The following is a 24,003-nucleotide window of genomic DNA, read 5'->3' on the forward strand; positions in this document are numbered from 1 at the left end:
GAATTTTGTTTTGTTGATCTTCAGTCACAAGGACCAAAGTCTGTGGGTTTTTTTGGGTGAATTCTGGAAACTGACTTGTGGGTTCCAAATTAAAGATTTTATCACAACTTGTGCGCTGCCTGAAAGGGCGGTGGAAGCAGATTCAGTCGTAACTTTCAAAAGAGAATTGGATAAATACTTGGAAAGGAAACATTTTGCAGGGCTGTGGGGAAAGAGCGGGCGAGTGGGATTAATTGGAGAACTCGTTCAAAGAGCCGGCACAGGCACGATGGGCGAATGGCCTCCTCCTGTGCTGTGTCATTCTATGAACTTTATTCCAATAAAATTTATTTTAATTTATACTTTTCACCAGATGTTTTATTTGCAGCCTCATATCAGTGCCAAAAAGTAAATGCAGAAAGAGCAGTGTTGCTGGGAGGAGCCGTGTGTCTGTGTGCGCACACACTGTAAATGTCGTGCTCACGGTTCATCCAGTTCCAACTGAACGGCTTTCTGATGTCACTGGGACAGCAGGCCGGAAGAACATTGAATCCCCCATTCTTAGTGTGGTGCCCCGAGTCCGGGAGGGGCCGTCGCCCCCGAGTCCGGGAGGGGCCGTCGCCCCGAGTCCGGGAGGGGGCACTGTTTAAAGTGACTTTTATTTGAGCTCCAAAGTCCTCTAGAATTAAATAAGCTGACATAGCGAGCCTGCGACTGTCCTTGTGCGTCTGAAAGTAAAACGTCTGATCTGTTCAGCTCCATGGGTTGTGGCAGGGCGGAGGAGAGGGACAGCGAGTAACTAAGGTCCAACGTCACTGCTGTCCTTCAACCCTCCTGTCAAGAGAGCTCTGGAGACCACTGACAGCGCCACGAGAATCTGGACACTTTCCACAGCTCCTTCAGCCCCTCTGACTCGACATGCGATCCTGCCCAGGGCCAGAGTTCAGTGTCAGACTCTTGGGTAAATACAGCCCGTGCCCCAGCTGCTACAGTTAGAGTTTAATTCAGCTGGTCAGTAAACAGTGGCATGCATCTAAGAAGCTCATGTGGAACGAGCTCAGAGTTTCCAAATGTTCTTTTCTTTCCACTTGATTTAGCGTGGTTCCCTGGAACCCTTCGATCAATCGCAGGGTATCTGGCATAGAGCAGGTCTGTTGAGCCCAGACTGCAGCGCACGACCCATGATTATAAACCTCGTGCGTTTCCTCTCCATGTTTGTAACCTAGCTCCCTACATTTCTGTCCCCGAATCTTTAACAGGTTTGCATTTTGCAGACAGCATGCAAAATTTTTAAGACTGAGACGGATAGATTTTTGTTAGGAAATGGAGCAAAGGCGGGAAAATGGAGCTACCAATCAGATATGATCTATTAGAATGGTGGAATAAGCTCGAGGGGCTGAATGGCCTCCTCCTGTGCCGATGAAACCATGATGCAAGCCTAGGTACTGCCACTAAGCTCGTGACTGGGCTATGCCCCTGCCCCTAGTTTTGTGCCTTCAGCAATATGTTAGGGTGCTAGCTCCTTCTCGCCCCGCCCCTGGGGAACCCTGTGGACCCTGCTCCGCTATCTCAATGTGCTTGTCGCCCTGCAAATTGCCCAGCACACCATGGCAAGGGGGAGGTATTGACATGGCGGGGGGAGAGGATGTGGGGGCGAGGCGATGACGGGGGGTTGGGGGGGGGCGATGACGGGGGGGGTGGGGGGAGAGGCTCTGATGGGGGTGGGGGGGGGGCGAGGCTGCGATGTGGGGTGGGGGGTGCTGTATTGCCGTATTTTGTTCTTTGGGAGCAGGAGTCGGGGCTGCCGGTTCAGGCTGATTTGTAGTGTGCGAGTTGCCAGCTGGATTTTGCTGACGATCGCTGTCCAAAGGTCCGAGCTAACCTCACTGGCACCAGGCTCCGTCAGTGACAAACAGCCTGCAATCCTCGGGCCAGTTACTGCTGAGTTTGGGTATTAAATAAATGATTGGCCTGTTTGACAAAAACATTATCTCTGAGTTGTACTGAAGTGGGTGAAAGTAGCGAAACCCAGCGCTAAAATCTCATGATGAGGTTCGAGGGTCACACTGCCCGGCGTGTTCCAGTCACCAGCAGGTCGCTCCACAGCTGGACTTGGCTCCCCCCCGGATTCCGCCCAGAGTCCATCATCATTCCCCGACCTACCCCTGCCTGAATTAGACGGTCCTGTTCAAACCTCACTCCCCTTTCTCAACACGTGATGCGGTTCCTCGTTAAAAACAAAAGAAAGAACTTGCATTTCTATAGCGCCTTTCACAACCTCAGGACATCCCAAAGCACTTTACAGCCAATGAAGCAGTTTTTGAAGTGTAGTCACTGTTGTAATTTAGGAAACTTAGGCAAGGTATTGACTTGGATAGAGAACTGGTTGGCAGACAGAAAGCAAAGAGTTGGAATAAACGGGTCTTTTTCTGAGTGGCAGGCAGTGACTAGTGGGGTACCGCAGGGATCGGTCCTGGGACCCCAGCTATTAATATATATTAATGATCTAGACAAGGGAACTAGATGTAATATCTCCAAATTTGCAGATGGCACAAAGCTGGGTGGGCGTGTGTGCTGTAAGGAGGATGCCGAGAAACTCCAGGATGATTTGGACAGGTTGGGTGATCGGGCAGAAGCATGGCAGATGCAATATAACGTGGTTAAATGTGAGGTTGTCCACTTTGGTGGCAAAAACAGGAAGGCAGATTATTATCTAAATGGCAATAGATTGGGAGAAGGGGAAGTGCAACGAGACCTGGGTGTCCTTGTGCACCAGTCGCTGAAGGTAAGCATGCAGGTGCAGCAGGCGGTTAAGAAGGCAAATGGTATGTTGGCCTTTGTAGCAAGAGGGTTTGAGTACAGGAACAAGGATGTCTTGCTGCAGTTGTACAGGGCCTTGGTGAGACCGCACCTTGAGTATTGTGTGCAGTTTTGGTCGCCTTATCTGAGGAAGAATGTTCTTGCCATGGAAGGAGTTCAGCGAAGATTCACCAGACTGATACCTGGGATGGCAGGTGGGATATGTGTCGGTGCAGGCTCGATGGGCTGAAATGGCCTCTATCTGCACTGTGGGGTTTCTGTGATTCTGTGATGGCAGGAATTACGTATGAGGAGAGATTGGGTCGATTGGGCTTGTACTCGCTGGAGTTTAGAAGAATGAGAGGTGATCTCATTGAAACTTAGAAAATTCTGACAGGACTGGACAGACTAGATGCAGGAAGGATGTTCCTGATAGTCGGGGAGTCCAGAACCAGGGGTCACAGTCTAAGGATAAAGGGTAGGCCATTTAGGACAGAAATTAGGAGGAATTTCTTCACCCAGAGAGTGGTGAACCTGTGGAATTCTCTACCACAGAAGGCGGTGGAGGCCAGTTCATTAAATGTATTCAAGAAGGAGTTGGATATATTTCTTAAGGCTAAAGGGATCAAGGGATATGGGGAGAAAGCAGGGACCGGGTACTGAATTTGGATGATCAGCCATGATCTCGTTGAATGGCGGAGCAGGCTCGAGGGGCCGAATGGCCTACTCCTGCTCCTATCTTCTATGTTTCTATGAAACACGGCAGGCAAGTTGTGTAAAGCAAGATCCCACAAACAGCAATGTGATAATGACCAGAGAATCTGTTTTAGTGATGTTGATTGAGGGATAAATATTGGCCCCAGGACACTGGGGAGAACTCCCCTGCTATTCTTTGAATAGTGGCCGTGGGATCTTTTACAGCCACCTGAGAGAGCAGATGGGGCCTCGGTTTAACGCCTCATCCGAAAGATGGCTTGAATTTATACAGCGCCTTATCCCATCTCAAGCATCCCTCTGCACTTCAGACACAGACGGAGAGGGGAAGGGAACTTGGGAAACCCGTGCGGTGCTGATTAAATGATGGTCGTGCCAGTACTGGGCAGTGATATTCCGTGCAGGAGTAACACAGATAAAGAATATTTGACATTTGCGGGCGGTGTGCAGAGAGTTAATCGATCTCCCCGTGAAGAATGAAGCTGAATGAAGAAGATCTCATTTATACTTGTGCAGGCAGTTTAAAAAGTCTGTTTGCTGTAAACTGATAGTTATCATCTGTGCTTAATAGGTATCAGGACGTGTTGTGTACAGAACCATGTTTAGCATCCGCACCAGGCTGCCTCTTGCTCAGTTTGTTTAAGGAGAAAGCCGAGATAGTCACTTGCGACCTAGCAACCTGCCGGTCCGTTTGGACATTGTGACTGGGGGTCATTTCCTGTTACCGGTAGGGGTGCTGCTGTCGCTGCACACTGCTTTCACACCCTTGGGTCATTGCACACCTTGTATCTCCGCCCGGTTCCCATAAAGATACCGTCCCATTTCCTTCTGGAGCATGGGATATAAAATGATACAGCACAGGAGGAGGCCATTCAGCCCACCGTGCCTGTGCCGGCTCTTTGAACGAGCTCTCCAATTAGTCCCACTCCCCCCTGCTCTTTCCCCACAGCCCTGCAAATTTTTCCTTTTCAACTATTTCTCCAATTCCCTTTTGAAAGTTACTGTTGAATCTGCTTCCACCGCCCTTTCGGGCAGCGCGTTCCAGATCACAACTTGCTGCGTAAAAGTCTCTCCTGGTTCTTTTGCCAATTCCCTTCAATCTGTGTCCTCTAGTTACCGACCCTCCTGCCACTGGAAACAGTTTCTCCTTATTTATTTTATCAAATTGCCTCATAATTTGAACACTTCTATTAAATCTCCCCATAACCATCTCTTCTCTAAGGAGAACTATCCTAGTCTCCCAGTCTCTTCCCCTGGGAATGGCACTAAAGCAAGTCTTTGGTAAGATTGATGGGATTTCCGTTTCTGCAGCAGCTCTCACATCCCAAAGTGCTTCACATTCGATTAAGGGAAAGTCTGACGGCAGTTTGCGCACAGCAAGAACCCACAAACTGCAGTGCGATAAATGACCGATTAATCTCATCTTGGTGATGGTAATTGAGGGGTGAATGTTGGTCCCGTCTGCCCTCTCGGGTGAATGTTGGTCCTGTCTGCCCTCTCGGGTGAATGTTGGTCCCGTCTGCCCTCTCGGGTGAATGTTGGTCCCGTCTGCCCTCTCGGGTGAATGTTGGTCCCGTCTGCCCTCTCGGGTGAATGTTGGTCCTGTCTGCCCTCTCGGGTGAATGTTGGTCCTGTCTGCCCTCTCGGGTGAATGTTGGTCCTGTCTGCCCTCTCGGGTGAATGTTGGTCCCGTCTGCCCTCTCGGGTGAACGTAAAAGACCCCATGGCACTATTCGAAGAAGAGCAGGGGGAGTTCTCCCCAGTGTCCTGGGGCCAATATTTATCCCTCAATCAACATCACTAAAACAGATGATCTGGTCATTATCACATTGCTGTGTGTGGGAGCTTGCTGTGTGCAAATTGGCTGCTGCGTTTCCTACATTACAACTGTGAGCGCACTTCAAAATGTACTTCGTTGGCTGTAAAGCGCTTTGGGACGTCCTGAGGTGGTGACAGGCCCTGGAGAAACGCTAATTCATTCTTTCTTACTCTGAGTGATATGATGACGATCATCTCCATTGGATAAAATAGTTGGAGTCAAACGCTGATATATTTGGACTGCTGTGTTTCCAAGTCGCCCCAACCAAGAGCCGAGTCCTTACCCCCGCCTCTATCCCCCGCACAATCACCCTCTCTTGCCCTGCCCCTTCCGCTCCACCCCCACCCACCCCACAAATTCTCTCCCTTGCCCTACAATCCTTCTCTCCTCTTCCCCTCCCACCCCCCAACAATGCCTCTTCCCCCCCGATTGGCATCTCGCTCTCGGGTGGGAGTGTTAGGCGCTGAGCCAAGCTGACACCGCACGGGTCCACACCTGTATCGGCGCAGGGCATCTGCCATGGGGCCAGTGTGGAGTTTCACAGAACAGTTTCCGCTTTAAGTTGTCCCAGGCTGCGATGAGCTCAATCAGCACAGTTCGGGGTTGGGACCCGGAAATTCCTGGGCTGGTTGAGTACCAAATACACGGTTACATTTCAAAATTCTCATCCTCGTGTTAAATCCCTCCATAGCCTCTCCCCCTCCCTATCTCTGTAACCTCCTCCAGCCCCACAACCCCCCCGAGATATCTGCGCTCCTCTAATTCTGGCCTCTTGCGCTTCCCCGATTATAATCGCTCCACCATTGGTGGCCGTGCCTTCAGCTGCCTGGGCCCTAAGCTCTGGAATTCCCTCCCTAAACCTCTCCGCCTCGCTACCTCTCTCTAGCCTCCATTACGACGCTCCTTAAAACCTACCTCTTTGACCAAGCTTGTCCTAATATCTTATGTGGCTCGATGTCAAATTTTTATCTGATTTACGCTCCTGTGAAGCACCTTGGGATGTTTTTCTTCGTTAAAGGTGCTATAGAAGTGCAAGTTGTTGTTGTTGCATTTCCCCACTGAGTGTTGTCGAGGGAGGGGAGGAGGAGTCTGCTGACAGACTAGAATTGTGAATCAGGTTTGAAGCTGGATTGCGAGCGAGCTCCATTAGGTTCACATCAGAGCAACTTCACTCACCGTTCCACGCCTCATTTGGGGGAGAGAGGAATTTCAGTTGGGAACTTTGCCTTGTTTATGAATAGTTCTCTCTGTTCCAGCGCGGAGATGTGATTGAGTACCTCCTGTTCATGAGTTATCCACTCAAGCTCACTCGAGGACGGCTCTGGGCTGGCTGGGAGATGTAGCCTCTATATAAACATGTGTCTGTGCCTTGACCAGCTGTGGCCTCAGCTGCATCTTGAGCAGTTTGTAAAGCCCTGCTTAACCGAGCGGCTAACTTTTAAGTGTTCTCCCTGATACTCTGCGTGGTTTCTCGGAGGTACAGTTCCACGGGCTCCGACTGCTCCCCGGTACCTTGCCCAAGGGGACATTCTTCGTCTGACCTTAGGCACCGAGCGTTGGTGAGCTGTTCCTTCATATCGCAGCCGAGCTGGATTCTGTCATCAGCTTGCTGCTTCGTGTGACACTTTCCTGCGCGCTTCACCCGACAGTGAGCAGGAGCAGGAGCCCCTGGCTGACTCTCTTTTTAATATAAATGTACATTTTCCTGTCCTTGGCCCAGGGGTGCTGCTGTCGATTGCAGCTCGCTGGCGCTAAGACTAGCCAGCGAGCTACGGTAACACTGGCTAACTTGTGTCTGGTATCTTGAGTTGGCAGGCAGCTGGGAACAGTGGAGACGAATCAGCAGATTCTGCTGTGGACAGGCTTCTCTGAGGCCATGTGTCTGCAGTCCCAGGGCAGTGTCATGCAGCCTTGTATATCGCAGCTGTCACCAAGATATCATCAGTCTATCAATTGGCACTTGCAGCTGAATTGTATGTTTGTGTGTGTGCCTGCGTGTAAAAGTGTGTCATGTTGTAGCAATGTTTGAGTGTCTGCTGGCTGAGGCTGTCGCTGCGATCTTTCTGCCAGACAGACTTTAAATATCAAAACTTGTGGACAGCACAGCACATCCCCGAACCGCTGACTGACTTGTATTTCAAATACATTTTAACTAGTGCTGTTCAGCGTTAGAAACGGAGAGAAGATAATTCATCTTTTATCTACTAAACTTTGGCAAAATTTAAATAAATATGTAGTTGGATGGTGGAACTACAAAACAGTGAGAGCATCCAGGAATCGTGCATTTCCTCTCGGCCCTCCCCCTTTACATGTCTGCCTGTATACTGAGGTCCAAAGCTCTAAGACTTGAGCACATGAGAACATAACAATTAGGAGCAGGAGTCGGCCATTCGGCCCCTCGAGCCTGCTCCACCATTCAATAAGATCACGGCTGATCTTCCACCTCATCTCCACTTTCCCACCCGATCCCCATATCCCTCGATTCCCCAAGAGTCCAAAAATCTAGCGATCTCAGCCTTGAATATACTCAAAGACTCAGCAGCCACAGCCCTCTGGGGCAGAGAATTCCAAAAATTCACAACCCTCTGAGTGAAGAAATTCCTCCTCATCTAGGTCCTGCCCTCTAGTTCTAGACTCTCCAGCCATGGAAAACTGCCTCTCAACATCTACCCTGTCAAACCCTCTAAGAATTTTTACGTTTCTAAACTCCAGAGAATAGAGTCATAGAGTCATTATGGCACAGAAGGAGACCATTCGGCCCAGCGAGTCTGTGCCGGCTCTCTGTAGAGCAATCCAGTCAGTCCCATTCCCCCGCTCTATCCCCGTAGCCCTGCAAGTTTATTTCCCTCAAGTGCCTATCCAGTCTCCCCTTGAAAACATTGAGTGACTCCGCTTCCACCACTTCCGTCGGCAGCGAGTTCCAGGTCACCACTCCCTGCGTCAAAAAGTTTTTCCTCGCATCCCCCCTATATCTCTTGCCCAAAACCTGAAATCTGTGTCCCCTAGTCCTTGTACCATCAACTAGTGGGAACAGCCTTTCCCCGTCTAGCCTATCCAAACCCGTCATAATCTTGTACACCTCTATCGAATCACCCCTCAACCTCCTTTGCTCTAATGAAAACAAATCCAGCTTCTCCAACCTGTCCTTGTAGCTAAGATCCCCCATCCCCGGAATCATTCTGGTAAATCTCTTCTGCACCCTCTCAAGACCCTTCACATCCTTCCTAAAGTGTGGTGACCAGAACTGGACGCAATACTCCAGTTGTGGCCTAACCAGCGCTTTATAAAGGTTCAACATAACTTCTCTACTTTTGTACTCAATACCTCTATTAATGAAGCCCAGGATCCCATATGCTTTGCTAACCACTCTCTCAATACGTCCTGCCACCTTCAGGGACCTATGCACATTAACTCCCAGGTCCCTCTGTCCCTGCACACTCTTTAAAACTGTGCCATTAAGTGTATATTGCCTCTCCCTGTTCCTTCTGCCAAAATGCATCACCTCACTTCTCTGTATTAAATTCCATCTGCCACTTGTCTGCCCATTCTGCTAGCCTTTCTATGTCCTGTTGCAGTCAATTGGTATCATCCTCACTGTTTGCCAAACTCCCAAGTTTGGTGTCATTGGCAAATTTGGAAATTCTACTCTGTATTCCAAAATCCAGGTCATTTATTTATATCAAAAAAACTTGGAGATCACCACTGTCTACCATCCTCCAGTCTGAAAAACAGCCATTTACCACAACTCGCTGTTTTCTGTCCTTAAGCCAATTCCTTATCCAAGCTGCCACTGACCCACCTATTCCATGAGCCTCAATTTTGTTAACCAGCCTTCTATGTGGTACTTTGTTAAACGCCTTCCTAAAATCCATGTAGACAACATCCATTGCATTCCCTTCATCGATCCTCTGTTACTTCATCAAAAAATTCAATTAGATTAATCAAACACGATCTGCCTTTTACAAATCCGTGTTGGCTCGCCTTAATTAGCTTAAACCTCTCCAAGTGCCTGTTAATATTTTCCTTGATTATTGTTTCTAAAACTTTACCCACCACTGATGTTAAACTGACCGGCCTGTAGTTACTAGGATTGTCCTTACACCCTTTCTTATATAAAAAGAAAAAGGGTGGCTAAAGTAAATGTTGGTCCCTTAGAGGATGAGACCGGGAAATTAATGGTGGGAAATATGGAGATGGCAAAAACACTGAATGAATATTTTGTATCAGTCTTTACAGTAGAGGACACTAAGAATATCCCAACACTGGACAAACAGGGGGCTATATGGGGGGGAGGAGCTAAACACGATCAAAATCACTAAGGAAGTGGTACTCGGTAAAATAATGGGACTCAAGGCGGATAAATCACCTGGACCTGATGGCTTACATCCTAGGGCCTTGAGGGAAGTGGCGGTAGGGATTGTGGATGCATTAGTAATAATTTTCCAAAACTCCCTGGACTCAGCAAAGGTCCCGGCAGACTGGAAAACTGCTAATTTAACGCCCTTATTTAAAAAGGGCAGTAGACAGAAGGCTGGAAACTATAGACCGGTTAGCCTAACATCTGTGGTAGGTAAAATTTTGGAGTTCATTATTAAGGAGACAGTAACAGGACATTTGGATAATCATAATTTAATAGGACAAAGTCAGCATGGTTTTATGAAGGGGAAGTCATGTTTGACAAATTTGCTGGAGTTCTTTGAGGAAGTAACATATAGGGTGGATAAAGGGGAACCAGTTTACGTAGTGTATTTAGACTTCCAAAAGGCATTTGACAAGGTGCCACACAAAAGATTATTGCTTAAGATAAAAAATCACGGGATTGGGGGTAATATTCTGGCATGGATAGAGGATTGGCTATCTAACAAGGCAGAGAGTTAGGATAAATGGTTCATTCTCAGACTGGCAATCAGTAACTAGTGGTGTTCCGCAGGGGTCAGTGCTGGGTCCCCAACTCTTTACAATCTATATTAACGATTTGGAGGAGGGGACCGAGTGTAACATATCAAAGTTTGCAGATGATACTAAGATGGGAGGGAAAGTAGTGAGTGAGGAGGACATAAAAAACCTGCAAGGGGACATAGACAGGCTAAGTAAGTGGGCAGAGATTTGGCAGATGGAATACAATACTGGAAAGTGTGAGGTTATGCACTTTGGCAGGAAGAATCGTATATATATTAATGGCAAGAAACTGGAAAGTACTGAAGTCCAAAGGGATCTGGGGGTCCTGGTGCACGAAACTCAAAAGGTTAGTATGCAGGTGCAGCAAGTGATTAAGAAGGCCAATGGAATGTTGGCTTTCATTGCTAGGGGGATAGAATATAAAAATAGGGAGGTATTGCTTCAGTTGTACAAAGTATTGGTGAGACCGCACCTGGAATACTGCATACAGTTTTGGTGTCCATACTTAAGAAAAGACATACTTGCTCTCGAGTCAGTACAAAGAAGGTTCACTCGGTTAATCCCGGGGATGAGGGGATGGACATATGAGGAGAGGTTGAGTAGATTGGGACTCTACTCATTGGAGTTCAGAAGAATGAGAGGCGATCTTATTGAAACATATAAGATTGTGAAGGGGTTGGATCGGGTGGATGCGGGGAGGATGTTCCCGATGATGGGTGAAACTAGAACTAGGGGGCATAGTCTTAGAATAAGGGGCTGCTCTTTCAAAACTGAGATGAGGAGGAACTACTTCACTCAGAGGGTGGTAGGTCCATGGAATATGCTGCCCCAAAAAGCTGTAGAAGCTACATCATTACATAAATTTAAAACAAATAGACAGTTTCCTAGAAGTAAAGGGAATTAAGGGTTACGGGGAGCAGGCAGGAATTTGGACACGAGTCTAGGTTTGGATCGGACATGGCCCTGTGGGTAGCGGAGCGGGCCCAGGGGCCGTGTAGCCTGATCCTGCTCCTATTTCGTGTGTCTAATTCTGTTAGATTCAGGAGATGGTTCTGTGATAGTGGATTGGCGGTTAGGATCAGATCAGCCATGATCTTATTGAATGGCGGAGCGGGCTCGAGGGGCCGATTGGCCTACTCCTGCTCCTATTTCTTATGTTCTTATGAACAATGGTGTCACATTTGCCACTTTCCAATCCTCAGGCACCTCCCCCACATCTAGGGAAGATTGGAAAATTATGGCAAGCCCTTCCGCTATCTCCTCCCCCAATTCCCTTAGCAACCTGGGATGCAAGCCATCTGGACCAGGCGACTTATCCACTCTAAGCATACCCAGCCTTTCTAGTACATCCTGTCCATCAATTTTCACCCCTTCCATTGCTTCTATCTTTTCCACTTCTACCGATATTTTATCAGCATCCATCTCCTTAGTAAACACCAATACAAAGTACTCATTGAGTATTCTAGCCTTGCCCTGCGCCTCTAAGCATATATCACCTTCTTTGTCCCTAATAGGCCCCACCCCGCCTCTTACTACCCGCTTACTGTTTACATGCCCGTAGATTAATGACTTGGATGAAGGGACCGAGTGTAATGTAGCCAAGTTTGCAGATGATACAAAGATGGGTGGGAAAGCAAGTTGTGCAGAGGACTCGAACAACCTGCAAAGGGATATAGACAGGCTAGGTGAGTGGGCAAACATTTGGCAGATGGAGTATAATGTGGGAAAGTGCGAGGTTATACACTTTTGCAGGAAAATTAAAAAAGCAAATTATTATTTAAATGGAGAGTGATTACAAAATGCTACAGTTCCGAGGGACCTGGGGTTCTTGTGCATGAAACACAAAAAGTTAGCATGCAGGTACAGCAAGTAATCAAAAAGGCAAATGGAATGTTGGCCTTTATTTCAAAGGGGGTTGGAGTATAAAAGCAGGGAAGTCCTGCTACAACTGTACAGGGTATTGGTGAGACCACACCTGGAGTACTGCGTACAGTTTTGGTCTCCTTATTTAAGGAAGAATATACTTGCATTGGAGGCAGTTCAGAGACGATTCACTCGGTTAATTCCAGAGATGAGGGGGTTGACTTATGAAGAAAGGTTGAGCAGGCTGGGCCTATACTCACTGGAATTTAGAAGAATGAGAGGTGATCTTATTGAAACATATAAGATACTGAGGGGGCTCGACAGGGTAGATGTAGAGAGGATGTTTCCCCTCGTGGGGAAATCTAGAACGTGGGGGCACAGTCTCAGAATAAAGGGTCGCCCTTTTAGAACTGAGATGAGGGGGAATTTCTTCCGAGAGTCGTAAATCTGTGGAATTATCTGCCCCAGAGAGCTGTGCAGGCTGGGTCATTAAATACATTTAAGGTGGAGATAGACAGATTTTTGCAAGATAAGGGAGTGAAAGGTTATGGGGAGCGGGCGGGGAAGTGGCTTTGAGCCCAAGATCAGCCATGATCTTATTGAATGGCGGAGCAGGCTCGAGGGGCCAAGTGGCCTATTCCTGCTCCTATTTCTTATGTTCTTATGTGGAAGATTTTTGGGTTCCCTTTTATGTTAACCACCATTCTACTCTCATATTCTCTCCTTGCCAATCTTATTTTCATCTTCACTTCCCCTCTCAACTTATTGTATTTGGTCTGGTTCTCCCTTGAAGAATTCACCTGACATGAATCATACACCCTCTTTTTTTGTTTCATCATCTTCTCTATCTCCCTCGTCATCCAAGCAGCCCTTGCTTTGGTTCCCTTACCCTTCCCTCTTGTTGGAATGTACCTAGCCTGTACTTGGAACATCTCCTCCTTAAAGATCACCCATTGTTCCGTTACAGTTTTTCCTGTCAGTCTTTGGTTCCATTTTACCCTGGCTAGATCCTTTTGCATCCCATTGAAGTTAGCCCTATTCTAGTTTAGAAGTTCCACTCTCAATTGTTCCTTGCTTCTCTCCATTGCTAATCTAAATCTTATGATACGATGATCACTCGTACCCAAGTGTTTTCCCACAGACACTTGGTCGACCTGTCCCACCTCATTCCCCAGCACCAAATTCAGCAATACCTCCTTCCTAGTTGGGCCAAGAACATACTGGTCAAGGAAATTCTCCAGAACACATTTCAGAAATTCCTCCCCCTCCTTTCCCTTTACCCTAGCATTATCCCAATCGATATTTGGGTAATTAAAGTTCCCCAATATCACCACTCTATAGCTATTGCATATCTCTGCGATTTCCCTGCAGATTTGCTCCTCTACCTCCCTCTCACTATTTGGAGGCCTATAGAATACCCCCAATAGTGTGATCATACCCTTTTTGCTCCTCAACTCTAACCAAATGGATTCTGTCCTTGTCCCCTCAAGAACATCCTCCCTTTCCAACACTACAATGTCTTCCTTAATCAGTACTGCCACCCCACCTTCCCTATCTTTTCTGAACACCCTGTACCCTTGAATATTAAGTGCCCAGTCCTCGCCGTTTTTAAGCCACGTTTCCGTTATTGCCACACGGCTAATTGTGCTTGTAGCTCACCAACCTTATTCACCACACTTTGTGCATTTATGTACATGCATTCTAAATGCATTTTTGAATTTTTCGTAGTCTTAGTCTGCTCCTATCGAATATGGTACTACTCCGCCTCTAGTACTACTTCCGCCTCTAGTACTATCCAACACACTCATTCTTTTATGCACCTTATTCCTCTTTTCTACTCCTGTATGCTGGTACCCATCCCCCTGCCAAGCTAGTTTAAACCCTCCCCAACAGCACTAACAAACCTCCCCGCGAGAATATTGGTCCCGGCTCTGTTGAGGTGTAACCCGTCCGGCTTGTACAGGTCCCACCTTCCCCAGAAACGGTTCCAATGCCTCAGGAATCTAAAGCCCTCCCTCCTGCACCATCTCTCCAGCTACGCATTCATCTGTTCTATCCTCCTATTCCTGTACTCACTAGCACGTGGCACCGGGAGTAATCCGGAGATTACTACCTTTAAGGTCCTGCTTTTTAATCTCTTTCCTAGCTCCCTATAGTCTGCCTGCAGGACCTCATCCTGTGGGGTGACCACTTCTAGAAACGTGCTTTCCAGGTATTACTCAGCCTCGTGGATGCACTGAAACCCGGAGCTCGAGTTGCTGTAGTTGGCGACACTTCCTGCACACGTGGTCGTCCAGGCCGCAAGAAGCACCCAGGATATCCCACATGACACAGGATGTGCAAATCACGGGTCTGAGCTGCCCTGCCATGCCTCTATTTACCAGACTATGGAGGTAATTTAGCAGAAATAAACTTTAAACTTAACAAGAAACACTCAACAGCTACCCGCCAATCAGCACTTCCCTCTATTAGTTAGGCTTTGAACTACTTAGCAGAAATATACTCAAAACAGAACAAAAAAAACTTACCACAAATACTCACCCGATACTCGCCTCTTAGCTCCCTCCTGCCAGCGACACCTCTGAATTCTGACGTCACTCCTTCGTTGTGTCACGTGCCGACTGTCTCCCTCGCAGGTAGTCCGCTCACTCAATATAGGCCCATTCTACTCAATCTTGCTCATAGGACAGCCCTCTCATCCCAGGAATCAATCTAGTGAACCTTTGTTGCGCTGCCTCCAAGGCAAGTATATCCTTCCTTAAGTAAGGAGACCAAGACTGTGCCCAGTACTCCAGGTGTGGTCTCACCAAGGCCCTGTAAAATTGCAGTAAGACTTCCTTACTCTTATTTCCAAACCCCTTGCAATAAAGGCCAACATCCCATTTGCCTTCCTAATTGCTTGCTGTACCTGCATGTTAACTTTCTGTGATTCATGTACAAAGACACCCAAATCCCTCTGAATACCAACATTTACTAGTGTCTCACCTTTTTTTAAAAAAATATTCTGCTTTTCCATTCTTCCTACTGAAGTGGAGAACTTCACATTTCCCCACATTATACTTCATATGCCACCTTCTTGCCCAATTACTTAACCAGTCTATATCTCTTTGCATCCTCCTCACAGCTTACTTTCCCATCTAGCTTTGTATCGTCGGCAAACTTAGATACATTGCACTCGGTCCCGTCATCCAAATCATTGATGTAGATTGTGAATAGCTGAGGCCCCAGCACTGATCCTTGCGGTACCCCACTAGTTACAGCCTGCCATCCTGAAAATGACCCGTTTATTCCTACCCCCTGTTCCCTGTCCGTTAACCAATCCTCAATCCATGCTAATATATTACCCACAACCTTCTGACTCCGAGGCGAGGGTTGTACCAACTGAGCCACCGCTGACTCGCCAATATACCGTTGCTTTTGGTGTAGGAGGAGGGCAGCTGAGGGGGTCTTGGAGAGGGGCGAGCAGCAGTTCGAGACTGGGGGGGGCAACTTGTATGAGAGAGACATCCTCCAGTCCTTTTGCAGCATTCCTGCTTCCGAGGATTTTAGGAAGATGAGCTGCTTGTTGCTCCTGCTATCTCCCCCAAACTCCTCCGCTGGTGGGTGAGCGGGTGTACGTTTAACATACTCTCAGCAAATTAAAGGGCAGTTTAATCTTTTTTATACAACGGCTGGGTTGGAATGTGGAATTCTCTGCCACTGACTGTTGTTGAAGTATAGCAACAACTTGCATTTATATAGTGCCTTTAGCGAAGTAAAACATCCCAAGTAGAGTCTATAAATTCTTCTAAAAGGCTATCGGTTGCGTGGAAAATGAAATATTAAAGTGTATGAGGAGCAAGCAGGACAGTAAGTAGATATAGAGAGTTAAAGAGCTAGCAGCCTCAGTGGGGTCGATGGGCTGAACGCGCCTCTCTCCCTCCTGGTTGTTGCTGTGTGAGATTGCAATGATAATGCAGGTTTGTAACTCTCGGACTGCCTGGCTGCTGTCGACATGACGGGTGCGCCATCTGGTTCCAACACTCCCAGGAATCGACCATGGAGGTTTACATTACAAGGATTCTTTCTAGATTAGCGGGCGGTTGTTAACCCTTTGAGGACTGCAGCGGTATTTCTGCACCCCTTTTAAAAACAAAGTCTCTCGCGCTCTCTATTGATGCAATACTCTGAATTAAAGATTCCTTCCACACTTCCCTGTTGTAACCTGCTTCAGCCCTACAACCCCCCCTCTTTCCCCCCCCCCCCCCCCCCACCCCGAGAATTCTCGTTCCTCCAATTCTGGCCTCATGTTTATCCCCCACTTCCTTTGCCCCACCATTGGCGGCCGTGCCTTCAGCCAGCTGGGCCCTAAGCTCTGGAATTCCTTCACTAAACCTCTTCACCTCTTCCATCTCCTTTAAGACGCTCCTTAAAACCTACCTGTTTGACCAAGCGTTTGGTCACCTGTCCTGATGTGGCTCGCTGTCAAATTTCTGTCAGTTTACGCTCCTGTGACGCGCCTCGGGACGTTATACTACGTTAAAGGCGCTGTATAATTACAAGTTGTTGTTGCATCAGCAATTTTCTACGGTGAGGCACTGAGCCACTCAGAGCAGGGTGTGTCAGGCCAGGTCGATGCTGACTGGCCTGGGTTGATCTCGGTCGGGGAGATGCGAGGGAGAAGAAAGTCCAGCCAGGGTTCCCATTCTCTGCTGCTGCCCAGTGACCCTGCCTGGAGTGTGTGGAGGAGGCAGGGCTTGGCTCTGATTCACCCCATGGTAAATCTGCCAGCGCTCATTACCTGCTAGGAGAAAGGTCCCAACCACCACCTCGGGGCAACTAGGCATAGGCAATAAATGTGCCCACACGTCCTGAGAATGTTTTTAGAAAGCTAGGCTGGTGATGGTGGCCACCTGGAAGAGGCACTGGAGGCCTGGGGCAAGAGAGGACAATTGAAAAGGGGAAGAAACATGTTTTACGTGGCCATCTTTCTTCAGTTCCACCTGGTGACAGCAGATAAGGAGCAGAGGGAGAACAAGCTTCGTGTTGGGGAGTGATGCAAGGTTCAAGCAACACCTTGAAACCAGGAAGATTGAACTCAAGTTGTCCAAAGCCCAGGAACAGCGCCAAACACGACTGGTCGATGTCACATTTGCAGCTGGTTTTAGTGTTTGTGGGAGATTACCATCAGTAATCTCCTCACTGCCAGCATTCAGCCCACTGGCACAGTGCAGAACAGAGTAGGAAATTCCTCCTGTTCCCTTTCCCTTCATCCCCCTCCCTCCTCACCCATCCCCCTCCCCTTTACCCATCCCCCTCCCCTTTACCCCTCCTCCTCTCCTCCAACCCTTCCCTCCTCACCCATCCCCCTCCCCTTTACCCATCCCTCTCCTCCAACCCTTCCCCTCCTCCCTCCTCACCTATGCCCCCTACCCGCCTTTATACCTTCTCTTTATTTGGGTAGACTCGTGGGAATGGTCCCATTAAGTGAGTGCCTATTTTGAGTCTTTACATGGCTCGTCCACAGTGTCCACGTCCAGCGAATCATCACAGGCCAAGGAGGGTTGCGGGTACTCGAGTGTTCGGGAGGACCGGGTAGATGTGTTGTGAATAGGGTGACCAGCACAGGTCCCCCCAAGCATGGAAGCCAGCACCATAGAGGTGAAACCGACGTGAGGTTAAGGTTAATTGCCCTTTAATCATCATTTGATGCATACAAAGCTTTATTATAATCGACACGCATTATCATAACAAATAACCAACCAGGAACAACAACAACTATTTACACTCACACCCCTGGGACTCCAACCTGGTTCCATACCCACAACTTGGAGCTCTGGTAGTGAAATCTCAGGCAGTTTCTTTGAAGCACCTCTAGAAACAGTCAATGTCCTTTTTGACATCATCAACTTGGAGAATCTTCTCGTGGCCCCTGATCCCTTGGGATGGCGGCGATGTCCCTATCCAGGGTAACCCGAGTTGATTTGCCACTGTTGGTTGCGTTCAAATCGCCTTTCCTCTCGCCTGGTCACCATCTCGATTGGCAGAGTCTAGTGTGGTCATCCCTGTAGGAGCGAGTCTGACCGAGGGCTTTGTCTGGGCCCCGTCCCAGTTTGAACACCCGATGGGTATCAAAACGGACCATTTTTCTTCAGTTTGTCCTCCTTCCCCTCTACTCTGGTCCCATCCTCCCTCCTGTTGCTGTCCTCCTTTCACACCTTCCCTCCACTTCACTGGAACAGAGGAATCTCTAGACGAGAAAAAGTCCAAGGTCCATCTCGTTCTCCCACCCTGGGAGTCCCATGATACGATAACAGAGTTGTTGCCCAATCACAGCAAAGACTCGATCAATGAGTCTACAACAGACCCAGACACGAGGTGAGGAAAACCCCCAGTGGTGGAGAGCTTTGGGAACCAGAGGTCCAAAATCACCTCTTCCTCCCGAGCTCGCTACACCCACCACACGGCATGTCCCCCATTACTCACATACTGGATTAAATCGTTATTTTCTGAAATCTATCTAATTTGCATTTGAATGAATCAAAACTAACTGCTCCCACTGTCTCCCGAGGGAATCTGTTCCATAGATTGACCACTCGCTCATTAAAATAATGTTTCCGCAGATTAGTTAAGAATTAACGACCTTTCCTTCCTACTCTCTCCATCCCCCCCTCTCCATCCCCCTCGCCCCCCTCTCCATCCCCCTCGCCCCCCCCTCCATGCCCCTCGCCCCCCCTCTCCATCCCCCTCGCCATCCCCCTCTCCCCCCCCTCGCCATCCCCCTCGCCCCCCCCGCCATCCCCCTCGCCCCCCCCTCTCTTTTTTCCCCCTCTTCCTCCCCCCCGATTATGCGCTGAAATCCTGGGTTGTGGTTTGATTTGTCAGCCCCCTGACTCGGAGGCGAGTGTTGCTCTTGAGCAGGGCTGTTTCTCTGGCGAGTTGGTGCCCGGTATTCTTGTGTTATCGTGTGTACTGAGTGTCAAGGACAGATTGCTGGACACACACAGTCTGCAATCAGTGAGCAGCACCACGCTTACTCTGCAGAAAGACAACCTCCTTTATGTACCTAACCCTTGGCCGGGGAATGTGCTGGTTACAGTTTAACCAGCGCCCACCAATAAACTGCGGACAAGGTCAGGTGGCCATATATCCAGTCGCACAGCGGCCGATAAAGCTGGTTACTGTGTAACTGAATTACTTATCATTCTCCAGCGGGACCAAGGCACCGTCACCACATATAATCCAGAGAGCGATAGCTTGAGGCTTAAAAACCTGTGTACGTCCTCAAATAAAATTCTCTGCCTCCCCCCCCCCCCCCCCCCCCCCAACCCAGACCTTGACCGTGATGTGGAGAACCCTCAAGTTTAATGGTGCAGGGCCCTTATTGGCGGGGGTTCGGCAAGCTAATCTCATCAATCTTTGGCCTCCCCTCCCCTCCTCCCCAAAGACACCCTCAGGAGCGGATATGTTCAGTAAGGAGGTTAAATACCAGAACTGTCGTTAGACACAGCGTCCCCTCCCCCATTCAATTGTGAAACTGAGGTGAAGAGCCAATTCCAAATTGTTGGAATGATGAGAATGAAACGGAATAGTCTGCATGGGATGTACGTACATCGAAACAACATGCATTTATATAGCGCCTTTCTGCAGCTCAGGACATCCCAAAGCGCTTTGCAGCCAATGAAGTACTTTTGAAGTGTAATCACTGTTGTAATGTAGGAAACATGGCAGCCAATTTGTGCACAGCAAGCTCCCACAAACAGCAATGTGATGATAACCAGATCATCTGTTTTAGTGATGTTGATTGAGGGGTAAGTGTTAGCCCCAGGACGCTAGGGGGGACTCCCCTTCTAAATCAGTGCCAGGGGATCTTTTATGCCCACCTCAGGGCAGATGGGGCCTCGGATTAATGTCTCATCCAGAAGATGGCACCACAGTACTGCCCCTCCGACAGTGCGGCGCTCCCTCAGTACCGCCCCTCCGACAGTGCGGCTCTCCCTCAGTACCGCCCCTCCGACAGTGCAGTACTCCCTCAGTACCGCCCCTCCGACAGTGCAGTACTCCCTCAGTACCGCCCCGCCGACAGTGCGGCTCTCCCTCAGTACCGCCCCGCCGACAGTGCGGCTCTCCCTCAGTACCACCCCTCCGACAGTGCAGTACTCCCTCAGTACTGCCTCTCCAACAGTGCGGCTCTCCCTCAGTACCGCCCCTCCGACAGTGCGGCGCTCCCTCGGTACCGCCCCTCCGACAGTGCGGCTCTCCCTCAGTACCGCCCCTCCGACAGTGCAGTACTCCCTCAGTACCGCCCCTCCGACAGTGTGGTTCTCCCTCAGTACTGCTCCTCTGACAATGCAGTACTCCCTCAGTACCACCCCTCCGACAGTGCGGCGCTCCCTCAGTACTGCCCCTCCAACAAAGCAGCACTCCCTCAGTACTGCCTCTCCAACAGTGCGGCTCTCCCTCAGTACTGCCCCTCCGACAGTGCGGCTCTCCCTCAGTACTGCCTCTCCAACAGTGCGGCGCTCCCTCAGTACTGCCTCTCCAACAGTGCGGCTCTCCCTCAGTACTGCCCCTTCAACAATGCGACGCTCTCTCAGCACTACCCCTCCGACAGTGCGGCTCTCCCTCAGTACTGCCTCTCCAACAGTGCGGCGCTCCCTCAGTACTGCCCCTTCAACAATGCGACGCTCTCTCAGCACTGCCCCTCCAACAGTGCAGCGCTCCCTCTACTGCCCCTCCGACAGTGCGGCGCTCCCTCAGTACTGCCCCTTCAACAATGCGACGCTCTCTCAGCACTGCCCCTCCAACAGTGCAGCGCTCCCTCTACTGCCCCTCCGACAGTGCAGCGCTCCCTCTACTGCCCCTCCGACAGTGCGGCGCTCCCTCAGTACTGCCCCTCCGACAGTGCGGCGCTCCCTCAGTACTGCCCCTCCGACAGTGCGACGCTCTCTCAGCACTGCCCCTCCGACAGTGCAGCGCTCCCTCAGTACTGCCCCTCCGACAGTGCGGCGCTCCCTCAGTACTGCCCCTCCGACAGTGCGGCGCTCCCTCAGTATGGCACTGGGAGTGTCAGCCTGGATTATGTGCTCAAGTCTCTGGAGTGGGACTGGCGCATCAGTAGAATATCTCTGTAAATGTGTGCTATCTCCCTGAGGGTATTGCTGAACATGGGGGCGCAAGCCTCACATCTGAACGTGTGCATGGAGTAGGGGCCAGGTCTGATCGTAAACACGAGGGGGAGGGCAGGTGTTGGTCAGGGTAGACATTGCTGTTGGACTCGGGCTCCTCGGTGGGTTTGATCTGCAGGTCTGACCGAGTTTCACTGATCTCAGTCGGAGTGACGGCAGGACATGGAGTGGGGTGAGTGGGTGTCTTGGATATGATCAGAAGCATCATTTGGCCCTGACAGTTTGATTGCTCTTCAAACCCCTCCCACTCCCGCTGTCCATCTCCCAACACTTGAGATGATAAACCCAATGAAAATTGAGGGGAGGTGGAAGGTGAGGGGGGGGTTTGGAAGAGGGGGAGGTGAGGGAGGGGGGAGGCCAAGGGTGAGGGGGGGGTTTGGAGAGGAGACTGAGGGGCGGGGGGTGAGTGAGGGGAGGGGAGACGGAGGGTTTGGCGAGGGGGAGGTGAGGGGCGGGGGTGAGGGAGGAGGGGCAGGAAGGAGGGAGGCGGGAGGTGAGGGGAGGGGGGAGTGAGGGAGGGGAGATGGAGGGGAGTGAGGAGGGGAGACGGAGGGTTTGGAGAGGGGGAGCTGAGGGGCGGGGGGTGAGGGAGGAGGGGCGGGGGAGTGAGGGAGGGGAGATGGAGGGTTTGGAAAGGGGGAGGTGAGGGGAGTGAGGGAGGGGAGACGGAGGGTTTGGAGAGGGGGAGCTGAGGGGCGGGGGTGAGGGAGGAGGGGCGGGGAGTGAGGGAGGAGGGGCAGGAAGGGGGGCAGAGGTGAGGGGAGGGGAGACGGGGGGGTTTGGAGAGGGGGAGGTGAGGGAGGAGGGGTGGGGAGTGAGGGAGGGGAGCGGGAGGTATGGGGAGGGGGAGACGGAGGGGCGAGGGGAGACGGCGGGGCGGGGGGCGAGGGGAGACGGAGGGGCGAGGGGAAACGGAGGGGCGAGGGGAGACGGAGGGGAGACGGAGGGCGAGGGGAGACGGGGGGAGACGGAGGGGCGGGGGGAGAGGGCGGGGGGCGAGGGGAGACAGAGGGGCGGGGGCGAGGGGAGACGGAGGGGCGGGGGGCGAGGGGAGACGGAGGGCGGGGGCGAGGGGAGACGGAGGGGGCGGGGGCGAGGGGAGACGGAGGGGCGAGGGTGACGGAGGGGCGGGGGGCGGAGGGGCGGGGAGGGAGACGAGGGGAGACGGAGGGGCGAGGGGAGACGGAGGGGCGAGGGGAGACGGAAGGGCGGGGGGGCGAGGGGAGACGGAGGGGCGAGGGGAGGCGGGGGCGAGGGGAGACGGAGGGGCGGGGGGCGAGGGGAGACGGAGGGGCGGGGGGCGAGGGGAGACGGAGGGGCGGGGGGCGAGGGGAGACGGAGGGGCGAGGGGAGACGGAGGGCGAGGGGAGACGGAGGGGCGGGGGGCGAGGGGAGACGGAGGGGCGGGGGGCGAGGGGAGACGGAGGGCGGGGGGCGAGGGGGAGACGGAGGGGCGAGGGGGAGACGGAGGGGCGGGGGGCGAGGGAGACGGAGGGGCGAGGGGAGACGGAGGGGCGGGGGGCGAGGGGAGACGGAGGGGCGGGGGGCAGAGGGAGACGGAGGGGGGCGAGGGGAGACGGAGGGAGACGGAGGGGCGGGGGCGAGGGAGACGGAGGGGCGGGGGGCGAGGGGAGACGGAGGGGCGGGGGCGAGGGGAGACGGAGGGGCGAGGGAGACGGAGGGGCGGGGGGCGAGGGGAGATGGAGGGGCGAGGGGAGACGGAGGGGCGGGGGGCGAGGGGAGACGGAGGGGCGGGGGGCGAGGGGAGATGGAGGGGCGAGGGGAGACGGAGGGGCGGGGGGCGAGGGGGAGACGGAGGGCGGGGGGCGAGGGGAGACGGAGGGGCGGGGGCGAGGGGAGACGGAGGGGCGAGGGGAGACGGAGGGGCGGGGGGCGAGGGGAGACGGAGGGGCGAGGGGAGACGGAGGGCGGGGGGCGAGGGGAGACGGAGGGCGGGGGCGAGGGGAACGGAGGGGCGGGGGGCGAGGGGAGACGGAGGGGCGGGGGGAGACGGAGGGGCGGGGGGCGAGGGGAGACGGAGGGGCGAGGGGAGACGGAGGGGCGGGGGGCGAGGGGAGACGGAGGGGCGGACGGAGGGGCGGGGGTGAGGGGAGGGGAGACGGAGGGGCGGGGGGGTGAGGGGAGGCGGATTATGGGGGAGGGAGGATGGAGGGTGAGGGGAGGGAAAGAATTGTCAGTCAAGTATTTGCCACTCACTCTAGGTTCAGCTAAAGATTTATTTCTTGCATTTTTGTTGGAATTCCTGACGTGACTCCTGGTTTGTGCTCTAACAAGGGGTTGCCTGGCCTGACATGCATCGCCTGCTGAGAGAGTCCAGCTGGAGGAGCTGACACGCATTGGCATTCTGAAAGGCAATGTGGAGGACATGATGAAGGTCTATTTGGGAACAGTGTTCATGCCTCACGGTCTGGACATCTCCTGGGATGTGACGTGCACGATGTTGGCGGATACCCAGAGGTCAGTCCTGGTTTGTTTCTTTCAATCTCATGGAGCCGCATTTTTAAACAGGGAAAAATTCCGCTTTAACTCTCTACCTCTGCTCTCAGAAAAAAACAATTTCACTCCTTTTTGTATCCCCCATCTCTCGAGAAGCCACTGACTCTCACTGGGGTTCTGTTGCCTCTGCTCACTGCCCGTGTGAAGCAGGACAATGAACGTTGATGGGCTGTTCAACTACAATGTGCATCACAACTGAGCCCAAATCCTGTCTGCACACATTTCTAGCAGAGCTCTCGAAATGGT

The 24,003-nt window shown here is 51.6% G+C and overlaps 1 protein-coding gene across 1 annotated transcript in view; it reads left to right on the plus strand.

The window, feature by feature from the left end:
* Window positions 1-24,003, plus strand: part of pepd (peptidase D) — a 214,165-nt gene that overhangs the window by 183,744 nt on the left and 6,418 nt on the right. The window contains 3 exon segments of the mRNA XM_085991901.1: window positions 23,536-23,559; window positions 23,562-23,666; window positions 23,669-23,718. Coding sequence (XP_085848027.1) covers window positions 23,536-23,559; window positions 23,562-23,666; window positions 23,669-23,718 — 179 coding nt within the window.

This window comes from Somniosus microcephalus, chromosome 6, assembly GCF_052327205.1.
Source record: "Somniosus microcephalus isolate GS21.2 chromosome 6, FLI_Smic_1.0, whole genome shotgun sequence".
Lineage (NCBI taxonomy): Eukaryota > Metazoa > Chordata > Chondrichthyes > Squaliformes > Somniosidae > Somniosus > Somniosus microcephalus.